Here is a 12,855-nt window from a genome sequence, read left to right on the forward strand (position 1 = left end):
AGATTAGCAAGACTTAGTGGATCTTTTAGGTCCTAGAAGAAGAGATATGAGATGCTCCTCTGAAAGGGTATATCAAAAATATAAACAATGCGGTCTGGGGGTATAACTGTGGTAAAGAACTTGCCTGGCATACTTGAGACCCTGGGATAGTTAACACTGCAATAAATAAAACAAAACAATACAAAACAAAACAAAATCCTAGGAAAGACCATTAGTACTGTTCCAAATGTCTCAGTCCTCAGTTCTTAAAATTGGTATCAACAACTTTACCAACTATAAGGAAACCTTCTCAAATCCTCAAATCCATGTTTTATTATTATTTTTTGATGTTATGTTGTATATAGGTATTTTATCTGCATGTATGTCTGTGTACTACTACATGCTTATAGAGCCTATGGAGACCAGAAAGAGGGCTTTGGATCCCCGAGAACTGGAGTGACAGATAGTTGTGAGCCACCATGTGGGTCCTGGGAATCCAATCCAAGTGTTCTGGAATAGCAGCCCATGCTGTTAACTGCTCTCCAGTCCCCAAACCCATGCTTTGTAAGGCACTGCCCCCAAGAGATGCAGCTCTGACCAAGAAAGATACAACTTCTCCCACTTGGGGCTTAGGCTCTGGGTAGAATGGAATTGTAAACTGCATTTCTCATTAGCTACTTAGTGCGGCTGTGATAAGTACCAAGAAGAGGATGTTAGGCTAACATGGTGAGCACAGGGTCAGGGGAAGCATTAAGGAAGTGGCTCTGTAATCACTCACAAAGGTAAGAAGGGATTGACCAGGCACAAAAGGCAGAAGAGTGGCTTTAGGAATGGATGTGGTTTTGAAAGAGGTCATTCTTTTTTTTTAATTTCAGAACTTGTTTGTTCACTTGTTACAAGCGTTTTCAGGAGAAGTTAGTGAAGCAATAGTGGGCCAGGGGTGAGGGACTGCTGGAAGGGAACCCTTCCGAGTTGATGTCACCAGAAACTGTGGACCGTGTAGTGAATACCTTGCAAAGCATTGCCTTTGAGACATTCACAGTGGATGTGTGAGTGGTAGACACAAAGTTCAAGACTTAACATTGTCCATGTCTCCTGCGTTCCAGGGCCAGTTTTACATGAAAAACTGGCAAGAGTCACAGGTTATACTTAAGCTTAGATTTCAAAACCACCGGCAACTAATTTGGCAGGATGTATTTACTGTTGGTTTTCTTTTTAAGATTTCTTTATTTATGTAGGTGAGCACTCTACATGTATGCCCTTATGACAGAAGAGTATGAGACAGAAGAGGGCATCTGATCCCATTACATGGCAGTGAGCCATCATGTGTTCTCTGAGAATTGAACTCAGGACCTCTGGATCAGCAGCTAATGCTATTAGCTACTGAGCCATCTCTCCAGCCCTTGCTGTTGTTGTTTTTGTGGAGTTTTTTATTTATTTATTTTTTGTTTTGTTTTTTTAAAGCAAGCTCCTTTCAGGCAGCCTGAATAAGAAAATAAATCATTTCTTTCTGGCTATTTTTTTTAAGGAAGCCAGAAAGAAATGATTTATTTTCTTATTCAGGCTGCCTGAAAGGAGCATTAATCATTGAACTCTTCCCATATATAAATACCATACTGGATAACTAATTACGACTTGAGACAATACATTTTCTTTTAATTTGAAGGAATGGTAGGAACCACAGTCTTTATTTATATGTATGAAGAAGAATCTTTTCTCTGGGCCTCTAACGTTTGCCAACTCTGAGGGAACTGCCAAGCTCTTGAGTCAGTCCTCCCTCAGAGCCCTGCATGCCACCAAGGCACTCAGTTTGAAAAAGAAGAGTGAATGAACTATCACCTCTCCTTGCCCCTCCCCCACATCAGGATGGGAACCAGCCTTCCCAGTGTTGTTCTCTCCCAGGTTTCCTTGTGCTTTTCGCTGCTTGTCACCTTTAGCTTTCCTTCCTCTGTCCTCCTCCAGGTTTTAGGCTCCTGAGCTGTTTAGTCATTGCTGAGTGTTCCAAGCTAAAGATGACAGTGATGAGTCACCTGAGAGTGAGTCTACAAGTCTCTTCGTGCACGCTGCTGTGGAGACGGTTCCGGGTTCCGAGGTTGGTGCCACTGAGGTCCTGCAGTCTGTATACCTGCACATACAGAACCAGGAATCGAGCCTGTGAGTACTCCACTCCTTTAAGAGAGTAAAAAGGTTGGTTGCTAATCACCTGTAGACATTCCAGTGTGGGCTCCTACACCTTAAGAACTGTGAAGGTGACTGTAAAGACAGCAGACATGGAAAGTCCTTTTCCACCTGTTTTAGCGTGCTAAATGATAGCATGCTGAAAGGGAACAAGGGCTGTGAAGATGGTGAAATGTCTTCAAGTCTGGTATCTTATCTCATTCCCTTTGACTAAGGTTGACTTACAAACTACAAATTGTTGCAGTGGATTGATTGTCAGTCAGTTAGTCAGTCAGTCTGTCTGTCTGTCTTTTGAGACACAGTCTCTCTGTAGCCCTGGCTACCCTGGAACTCTCTCCGTAGACCAGAGTAGCCTCAAGTTCACAGAGATCTGCCTGCCTCTGCGTCCTGGGTGCTGGGACTAAAGGCGTGCACCACCACTGCCCAGGTGTTGCATTTCATCTTACGTTTATAGAATTTGCATATTAGGTTTTGCAAGTGAGCCATTGTGTTCATGCTCCAAAATATCCCGTGTGGCGTTATAAATCCAGGAGTTAATTCTAGCTGACCGTATTGCCAGTGTGTGCTCTGCTGTAACCATAGGAGATGAAATGAGGCTGCGTATATTCTTCCTTCAGTGCCCTGCTGCTCGCCTGAGTTATTGCCCATGTCATGGTGTTGCAGGGATTGTCTACCTTAGCACGGGTGCAGGGCTGTGGGGGAATATATTTACTCCCTTCATCCCAGGCTCCCATCAGCCCCCCCCCCCCCCCAGTCTTAAAACCCAAAAGTAGACAGTTCTCAATGAATTCTAGGGAACAAAATTGCCCTCTGGAGAAGAACCGACCATTGAGATGAGGAGAAAGAATGCTGTGTACATTTGTGACACGGTTCATTTGAGTTTATGGGCAGATGAGGTCGCTAACTATTAGCACTGAAGAGGAAATTTCCACTCCCAGAAAACAAAACAACTCAACAAAGCACCATACAAACGTTTTGAATGCTGGTTTGCAGTGAGACCTAAGTTTCTCCCTGACTCCAGATGTAAAAGATAGGTAAAAGAAAAACATTTGCCAATGACAGTGTTAATCTCACTTAAGCCTGGGATTCTGAAACTGCTCTATAAATCTATGTTAACTGAAAGTTCCATTACTTTCAACCCTGGGTGTCTTCTCATTAAAACAAACTGGCCTGAGTCATAAAAAATTTCTGCTCGTTGGGTGTGGCTTCCTACAAGTATGCCCACATACTAGCCAGAGTGGCTTTCTGTGTATTCAGTACTTTGTGGTCTATGGCCTGAGGTGGAAAACATTAGTTATACCCATCCAGCTACTAAAGTTTTCTTCTTTTATTTTTTAGCAGAAGGTTAAAAGTTACACATCTAAAATCCCGTGTGCTGTGACGTTAGGACAGTATTTGCAGCAGATGGTAGTGACAGAGAGGGCCAACCTTCCTTGATTAAGACTCAGACATGTTGTTGTTTCTGAGTTTGTGGGGAAAACTGGGCAGTTTCCTTTTGTTTGACCCTTGGCACATAACAGCATCCCAACCCTTTTTTGGGCAGGAGAATATCTTTGCTGCCCCACTGATCATATTTCCCTGTCTGCAGACCTATATCCTACCCCTGCATAGTCGGAAAGACAATACTCATTGTTCCTGACAACTCAATAGCCTGCCAGAAGGCTGGCTACTCTGAGACAGGAAAGGATGTTAAAGATTAGAAATTCAGTTCTGGCTGCTTCTTTTTAGTGTCATAATCATTCTTATCTTCATCCTGTTTGTCATCTTCATAGATTCGGTACTTGTGTCAGAGGTCAAATCTGACCATTTTATCCACTGTTTGTCTGCTCTTACGTAGCTTCTGACTCCTATAGAGCCCAGGATGGTCTTGAGAAATTTTGGTTTTTGTTTTACATTTATTAATCTATCTATCTATCTATCTATCTATCTATCTATCTATCTATCTATCTATCATGTATACAGTGTTCTGTCTGCATGTATGCTGTATGCCAGAAGAGGCCATCGGATCCTGTTACAGATGGTCACGAGCCACGATGTGGTTGCTGGAAATTGAACTCAAGACCTCTGTGCCATCTCTTTAGCCTTAGGCTGGCTTTGAAATTTGGATAATCTTCTTGCCTTAGTCTCTGGGTGTGCCAGTGTGACAGTCACACATCTGTACACCCAGCTTCCAATCTGACCTTTATAACATAAAACAGACCAAGGAATAAAGGAAGTAGGAGATTGTGGAAAATGCAGAAGCTCATCGCCATTCACCTTCTTTCCCTGCCAGTAATCATGGCTGTCTATTCAAATTTCGGTTTACTGTTTTCCTGAGATGTAATCAGGAACTCTTAAAGACTTAATAGACTGCATACCTATTGCCAGAGATGAAAATAAAATTAGTTTCTCTCAGAGTGCCATTTACCTTAATTGTTACATTAAAAAATTAGGCATAAGATGCTAAAACACAGGAAAATGAATTTGATGACTTAGTGATGTTTAATTAATGAAAGGCATAAAGAAGATGATGAACAATAAAAATGGGACAGATTTGTTATTACATTAGTGTTACTTAATGGTCTCCATCTTTCTCTAGTTATTTCTTTAGTCATTTGGATTTCGCTCTTTTTGAGACAGGGTTTCATATACTCCAGATCGGCCTCAGACTTTCTGTGTAGTTGAGTTTGCCTTTAAATTTCTGATTCTCCTGTCTCTATTTCTTGAGTGCTGGGATTACAGCTGTGTATCACATCTGCCTTCTTTTATACAAGGCAGAGGAACATTAAAATTATTGACCTGCACTATATCAAATACAGCCATTAAAAAAAACATGAAATTACAAAGATAAAACAAAAGAAGAAACAAATGACAAAAAGGAACAGAAAGAAATGTCACTAGTCTCATGTATTTACATGTCAATTTAAATTCATTAATATTTTAGAACCCTGTGTGCATAATAGTTGGCCATACTCGAAGTTTCCATCCTCAAAAGAAATTCTACTGAATGTTTCTGTATGGAGTTTTCACAACATTGTTTTATTTATGATGCTTGCTCAGGGGGCTACAGAGATTGCTTAACTAAGCTGCTCTTGCAGAAGACCAACACCCATGTTGGACAGCTCAAGCCCCAGAGGACCTGTCACCACCTTCTGGCCTCCTTAGGCACACATACCATACAGAGACACAAGAATAAAAATACATACATACGTATGTATGTACATAGATACATATATAATCTGATGGGGGAGAACAGCTTATTTAGGTAACTCTCTTTAAGAAGCTCATACTTGGGTATGTCTTGTTCTAGCCTTGTTTTTTTTTAATTGTAACTTCCATCCATAAAATTCTATATTAAACCAGTAGCAGTGGCACATGCCTTTAATCCCAGCACTTGGGAGGCAGAGGTACCAAATCTCTGTGAGTTCCAGACACACAGTAAGACCTTGTCTCCAAAAAAAAAAAAAAAAAAACCTACATTAAAAATGTCTTTTAACTTGAAGGGGCTCAAGACCCCATATGAACAACAATGCCAAGCAACCAGAGCTTCCAGGGACTAAGCCACTACCTAAAGACTATACATGGACTGACCCTGGACTCTGACCTCATAGGTAGCAATGAATATCCTAGTAAGAGCACCAGTGGAAGGGGAAGCCCTTGGTCCTGCCAAGACTGAACCCCCAGTGAATGTGATTGTTGGGGGGAGGGCGGCAATGGGGGGAGGATGGGGAGGGGAACACCCATATAGAAGGGGAGGGGGAGGGGTTAGGGGGATGTTGGCCCGGAAACCGGGAAGGGGAATAACAATCAAAATGTAAATAAGAAATACTCAAGTTAATAAAGAAAAAAAATTTTAAAAAAAGAAAGTAAAACTAAAAAAAGTGTCTTTTAATAATCTCCAGTTCTGTTAATAATCTCAGTTTAGCTGGGCGTGGTGGATGGTGGCTAAAGCTGTATACGGTAATCCCAGCATCAACAAACAAACATAATTAAACAGACAAAAATAAATCAATAAGCACATTTAAGACTTTGTTCTTTTATACATTTAATTTCATTATATTGATTCGTGTGTGTGTGTGTGTGTGTGTGTGTGTGTGTGTGTGTGTGCGCGTGCGTGCGCGTGCCACATGTGTGTGGGTGCCCTCTGGGGCCACAAGAGGGAATGAGATCTAATGGAACTGGAGTTACAGGTGGCTGTGCGTTTCCATGTTGGTGGTGGAAACCATGTTTGAGTCATCTGCAAGAAGGCAGGTGCTCTCCAACCTATTTAACGGTCCTTTGGTCGGTTGGTTGACATTGCCTTTTTATGTTTGATATGGCAGACAATGCTTGTGATTCCAACACAGGTATTCAGAAATGTAAAGCAGGAGGAGTGTGGATCCAGGCCAGCCCGTGTTACAGAGTGAGAACCTGTCTCAAAACTAAACCAAACCAAAACGACATTGTTGGGATGGAAATTGCGGACAAACCACACCAGGCCAACATGGAGAGGTTTATTGGGAGGGTGGGGACCTGGGGCAGGGGCCGAGAAGGAGAAGAAAGAGAAAGAAAAGAGGGGCAAGATAGGTCTGCCTTTTATTTGAAATGACAGAACCGCTCCCAGGTGAAGGTGGGAGCTGAACCAAAGGTATGCTGGGAATGTATGGCTGTTGCCATGGCAACAGATGTATAGGTGACCTGGTGATGTCACTGCTGGAGATGAAAGCAATTCCTGACAGCAACACACATTGATAACTCCTTGATGATAAATGCCCCGGATGTTTCAATTTGTATTTAAGACTGGGAGTTCACTGGAATTTCTTGAGTTTAAGGCCATCTCTGGCTCCTAGGAACTAACAGGAAGCCCTGGAGCTAGACACAGGGAATGCAGGCTTTATTTTCTGAGGTAACAATGCCATGTGATTCCACTGGTTGGTCAGTTCAGCTTCTGGGTTTCCCCCATAAGCCTGATAGTCCAGCAAAGCCATTTGTGCTTCTGTGACTGTCGGTAAAGCTTTAATGAGAGCCTGTGTACTCTGTTGTTCATACCCTGTCTTAAGGCCAAAACCTACTACGAAAGTCTTTGATTCTGTGGGAAAAGCACACTCCTCATGAAAAAGACAGGATAGAGAGGCAGTGTGGGTTAGAAAACAGAAAAGGAAATTAGTTTGGTGATGTATTTTTTTAATCCACTGTATTCTGGATGTTGATGTATTTAACAGGTAATTAGTGTAAAAATTATTCATAAATGGTGCTGCATAATAAATGAGTAACACGAACCATATGTGAGTCATGTAAGTAATTCTGTTTTCTAGTGACTTCACTTTTTTAAGTACAAATAAATGATTCAGTGGTTAATAACATTGACTGCTCTTCAAGAGGACCGAGGTTCAATTCCTAGCACCAGAGTTTGTAACTCTAGTCCCAGGCCACCTGATGTCTGATCTCTGCAAGCTCTAGGCATGCACACATTGCACAGACATAAATGTAGACAAAACCACATATATGTGGGCAAAGTACCCATATATAATTAATCAATCAATCAATAATAATTTAAAAGTACAAATTAGATAAGTTAATTCTAATATATTTTAGTTAACCTAGTGTATCAAAGATATTATACTTCTAACATGAAACCACTCTAAGAACTGTAAGTGAGTTTTTTGCATGATTTTGTGGTAAGCCTTTTGTGAAAGACCTTAGTGTCATTCATTTATAGCACATCTCCGTTTTACAGCAGCCTCTTGAGCTAAGCCAATATCACACTGAAAAGCTCCGGTGCAGAGAGGAACCAGAGCAATACTCTGAGCTATTCTAAATTCAGTGACAAAGTGCCCAAGGATGGGAGGGCAGAGAGGTGGGAGGAGCGGGGAGAACGGCATGTCTTTACAGGCTGTCTTCCTGTCCCAAAGCTGTATGTGTGTCAGGTAGCCCTGTTCCTTTCACTGAAATTCCATGTAGGTTCCATATCAACCACATAACTTCCTCCTCGTGTTGTCATTATATAAATACTCTGGGTTTCTAGAGCTTCCTCGTTTCAGTGGACTGCAGCAACTTGGGCCTGGACTGCTTTCTTTCTGGCCAACATCTGTAATGCTCGCCCCTGAATTTTCTTTAAGATTTGAGGTTATGATATAGTTACATTATTTTCCCCTTGCCTTTATTCCTCCCAAACCCTCCCATATATTCCTCTATTCCTCCTTGCTATTTTTCAAATTCATGGCCACACACACACACACACACACACACACACACACACAGAGTCTTAAATATGTAAGTACAACCTGCTCAGTCTGTATATTGTTACTTCCGTGTATGATTTCAGGGATGACCATTGGTATTGGATAGTCACTTGGTGTGCTCTTTCCTGGGGAAGACCATTTCTCCTGCTCTCAAGATTCCTCGGTCACCTGTACCTTTGTCTAGGGTTGAGTCCTTGTAATCTTTCCCCTGTCCACCATAGCACATCTGTTGCTGTGGTCCTTGTTTGGGTCATGTTTAGGCAGTCATGTTGCTGAGATTTTGTGTTTTGTTTTAACTAAAATTTTAAGAGTAAAGTTTTGTTTCAACAAGAGAGTGAGTGGAGGTGAGTAAGAGCAGACAAGTTGGGGGTGACAGAGCTTTCAGTGGGGGCTTAAACCAATCTACCTGGTGAATTTTTTTTTCTTTTGAGACATACTCACTATGAGAATCTCCATCGGAGATTCTCCATTCGGAGATGACCTTGAACTTTTGATCCTCCTGCTTCCATTTCCAGAGTGTTGGGGTTACAGGCATGCACCACCACACGTCATTTATGAGGTGCTGGGGATTGAAGCTACATGAATAAGAGTTAAGAGCAAATGTATGCTTAACATGGAATCTAAAGTTTAGAGGGGAGGAAGAGGTGCATTAGTACAGCCAGCCATGCAGGCAAAACAACCACATTCATAAAAGTAAAAAAAAAATCAATCTTAAGACAAATAAGTATTGGTGTTTATCAGCTGTAGAATCTTTTATTATAATAATAACTATATAATAAGTATCATTTGCAGTCCTGGGGATCGAACTTAGGGTACAATACCTGGGAGATGAACACGATACCACTGAACCACCACCACAGTGATTACAGATTCTCATGGACAAGCTCAGTCTACCAAGTTGAGCTGTAGTTGACCCAAACATTGCTGTTTTATTTACTATGAGAAATGTGAAGATAAGACCTCTTAGAACACAACACAATCCTCCTCTCTCAAGGGAGAAGAGTGCCAGGAACTCAGTTCCATCTGCTTTTTTGTTTAAAAGGAGAAAGCAAGGGAGAGGGGGAATTAAAAAAATGTAAGAGCTTAAGTTCCCGATGTCCCAATGAAATCTTTATCAAGGATGACAGAGGACCTTATTTTAGGGACTTGCTGACCAGCATTCCAGTTCTTCCGTCATCTTCACAGGAGATTCTCACTTGTTGGCTTTTGAATGGTCTTCTCAGGTATATTAGTGACTATCATAGGGACAAGAACAGGAGGTTTCCTTGGGTCGGGGAGCTTTGAAACTGAGTGGGCTGGGAATCAAACTTTGAGTTCATGTATAGTTGTGGGCTCTACATGAAAGCTTCTCAATTCTGGCCCTGCGGACATTTCCAGCAGTATAATCTTTGCCTCTCCTGTGTAGGGAAGGGTGTTTACCTGGCCTTTGTCCAGTAGGTGTCAGTAGAACCCTACTCCGAAGCACGGGCAATGGTCTCTTGGGGGCCTGATTCTTTCGCGTTGAGAACAGCTGGTCTACATGCTCAGGGATACTCAGTATACATACTGCTGGGGCACTTAAAAAAAACATCAGGCAAACAAAAAACTTAAAGCTAAAGTTAGGCGAATTTAGCTCTGGGCGGGTACTAAAAGGAGGTGAAATATCTTCTCCATAATAGCGAAGCAACGATAGGATTCTGTCCTTGTGTTACTAGGATGAGGATGGTACCAACGTATATGGGAGATTTTCCTGGCTAGCGGCACAGCTGTCGTAGACAAGGTGCACAGGACATTGGTACTAACTTCTGTCCATCTGTGTTAGCTCCCGCTTCTTAAAAAGGTTTTATTTGATTTTTATTTACGTATACTTTTATGTGTAATTTGTTATGTATGTATGTTTATGTACTTGAGGAAGTTCCTACAGGGGCCACAAGAGGGCGACAGATCCTCTCGAGCTGGAGTTACATGTGGCTGGAGCCCATTATGTGGGTACCTGGAACCAAATTCAGATATTCTGGACCCATGTCTGCAGCCTTCCTCTCTGGTTGGCCTTAAATCTGTCCATTCTTGGTGCTTCTATTTGTTTTCCTTTTATTGAAAATATTTTTTTTTGCCAGGAGATGATGGTGAACAGTTTCAATCCCAGTACTCTGGAGGCAGAAGGAGGTGGATCTCAGTGAGTTTGAGGGCAGCCTGGTCTACAGTGGGAGTTCCAAAACAGCCAGAGAGCCATGTTTCTGTCTCTCAGTAGAAAACAAAGAAGCTTCTATAATTGTTGGTGTTGTTGCTGCTGATGTTTTTGAGACAGGGCTATATAACCCCTATATAACCCTGGCTGTCCTGGATCTCACTACATAGACCAGGCTGGCATTGACTTCAGAGATCCATTTACCTCTGCCTCCTGGGTGCTGGGATTAAAGGTGTGCACTACCACCGTGCCTGGCATTTTTAATTAATTATTATCATTATTATTAGTTTTTATTTTCCAGGGCCTATTTAGCCTTGGCTGCCCTGTAACTCATTCTATGGATCAGGCTAGAAAACAGGCTTCTAAAATTATAATAAAATAATAAAAACTAACACATTGGAATAGGACGAAACACACAGAAGGAAAAGAGCAGAAGGCATAAAAACAAAACAGATGTAGATACAGCAGCCCAATCATTCACATACTTAGAACTCCCATAAAAACAATAAACTGTAAGCCATAATATATACACAAAGGACTTACAGGAGGAAAATGGAATATATATATATATATATATATATATATATATCATGTATATATAACATGTACATGTATATGTGTGTATATATACATATAGAGAAAGAGTTGGATATATATATGTATACATACATACTTACATATATATATATGTGTGTGTATGTAAGGCTACTCTTATAAGGACAACATTTAACTGGGTCTGGCTTAGAGGTTCAGAGGTTCAGTCCATTATCATCAAGGCAGGAACATGGCAGCATCCAGGCAGACATGGTGCAGGAGGAGCTGAGAGTTCTACATCTTCATCTGAAGGCTGCTAGCAGAATACTGACATCCAGAAAGGTAGAACTAGGGTATTAAAGCTCATGCCCACAATGACACACCCACTCCAACATGGCCACACCTCCAAATAGTGCCACTCTCTGGGCCAAGCATCTGCAACCCATCTCAGGTGTCTTTTGCCTCACAGAAGCTTTTTAGTTTCATAAGGTCCCATTTATTAGTTGTTGATCTCAGTGACTGTGGTAATGGCGTTCTGTTGAGAACATGTTTTCCTGTGCCAATGCATTCAAGGCCATTCCCCACTTCCTTTTCTCTCAGGTTCAGTGTATCCTGTTTTATGTTCAGGTCTTTGATCCATTTGGACTCGAGTTTTGTGTGGAGTGATATAGATCTACTTGGATTCTTCTGGGTGCAGCTATTCAGTTTGGCAAGGGAGACCACCCCAAACTGATAGGTGTGGGTTCCGTTCATCATTTCTGTGTCATTGAATAGGCTTCTATGTGTTCTTATCAGGAAGTCTGCGATATATTACTGCCAAAACCTCGGCTTGACTTTATGGAAGAAGGCATGGGCCAGATAGCCAGTAGGTGTTTTGGACAAACTGTATGTGTATACCTTAAGAGATAGTGTGCACATTCTTGTGGAAAAATGTGAACTTTGGGGACTTCAGCAATGCTGGTATTCACCCAGGTCTTAGAAGGTGGCTGCTTAGTCCTCACAGATGTTTATAGAGGCTAATGAAGCATGCACACTTATGTGACACAGTCATTGCCTAAGGGGCAGGCTACACCAGCCGAACAACCGACGATACTGAACTAAAGGGTGCTTCCAACAGTTTTAACCCTGTTTCCTTTGTTGAGATAAAGTCCCTTATTGAAGGTTCACTTGACTTTGTTTAGGTGGTTGGAGGTCAAGGAATTGCAATGAAACAAAGAACACCATTTGTGAAAACTCTTTCTATACTCTACTCTCCAGATATTGTGCCGATTCCTCAGAACAATGGCACTGGCTTCAGATCACATTAGCAGACAGGCTGAGATGAGTTGGTTTTCTGAGGTGACAGAATGAACACTCCCCCACAAGGTGTTCTCTGACCTGCCATGATCTGCTTTCTTTACACAGTTGATTAAGGCCCCAAATAACTAATTTCTGAGACTGTGAACTGTCTTTGCCCTTTGGGGTCTTCCCAAATGGGATGGTCTTATGTGTAGTACTAGGTAGCAGTTGCTTTTGCTAATTGCCTGGACTTGCTCTTTCCTAGTACCTCCACTCTGGGAGAACTTGGACCTTGTTCCTGCTGGTGATCGGCAGTCACCCATCAACATCCGATGGAGGGACAGTGTTTATGACCCTGGCTTAAAACCACTCACCATTTCTTATGACCCAGCCACCTGCCTCCACATCTGGAACAATGGGTACTCCTTTCTTGTGGAATTTGAAGATACTACAGATAAATCAGGTAAAGGAAAGATCTGGGAGTCATTTGTATAGTGAAAAGAACTACATTATATCAAA

The 12,855-nt window shown here is 41.8% G+C and overlaps 1 protein-coding gene across 4 annotated transcripts in view; it reads left to right on the forward strand.

The window, feature by feature from the left end:
• Car5b (carbonic anhydrase 5B) overlaps positions 1–12,855 on the forward strand; it is a 60,099-nt gene that overhangs the window by 10,537 nt on the left and 36,707 nt on the right. For 3 of the 4 annotated variants that reach the window (XM_006256859.4, XM_039099657.1, XM_039099656.1), the window contains exons 2-3: positions 1,942–2,133; positions 12,602–12,799. In XM_006256859.4, the coding sequence (XP_006256921.1) occupies positions 1,992–2,133; positions 12,602–12,799 (340 nt within the window). In that variant the 5' untranslated portion in view covers positions 1,942–1,991. Of the gene's footprint in view, positions 1–1,936; positions 2,134–12,601; positions 12,800–12,855 lie in introns of those variants that run through there. The other variant, NM_001005551.2, reaches the window with a different exon arrangement.

This window comes from Rattus norvegicus, chromosome X (assembly GCF_036323735.1).
Source record: "Rattus norvegicus strain BN/NHsdMcwi chromosome X, GRCr8, whole genome shotgun sequence".
NCBI lineage: Eukaryota > Metazoa > Chordata > Mammalia > Rodentia > Muridae > Rattus > Rattus norvegicus.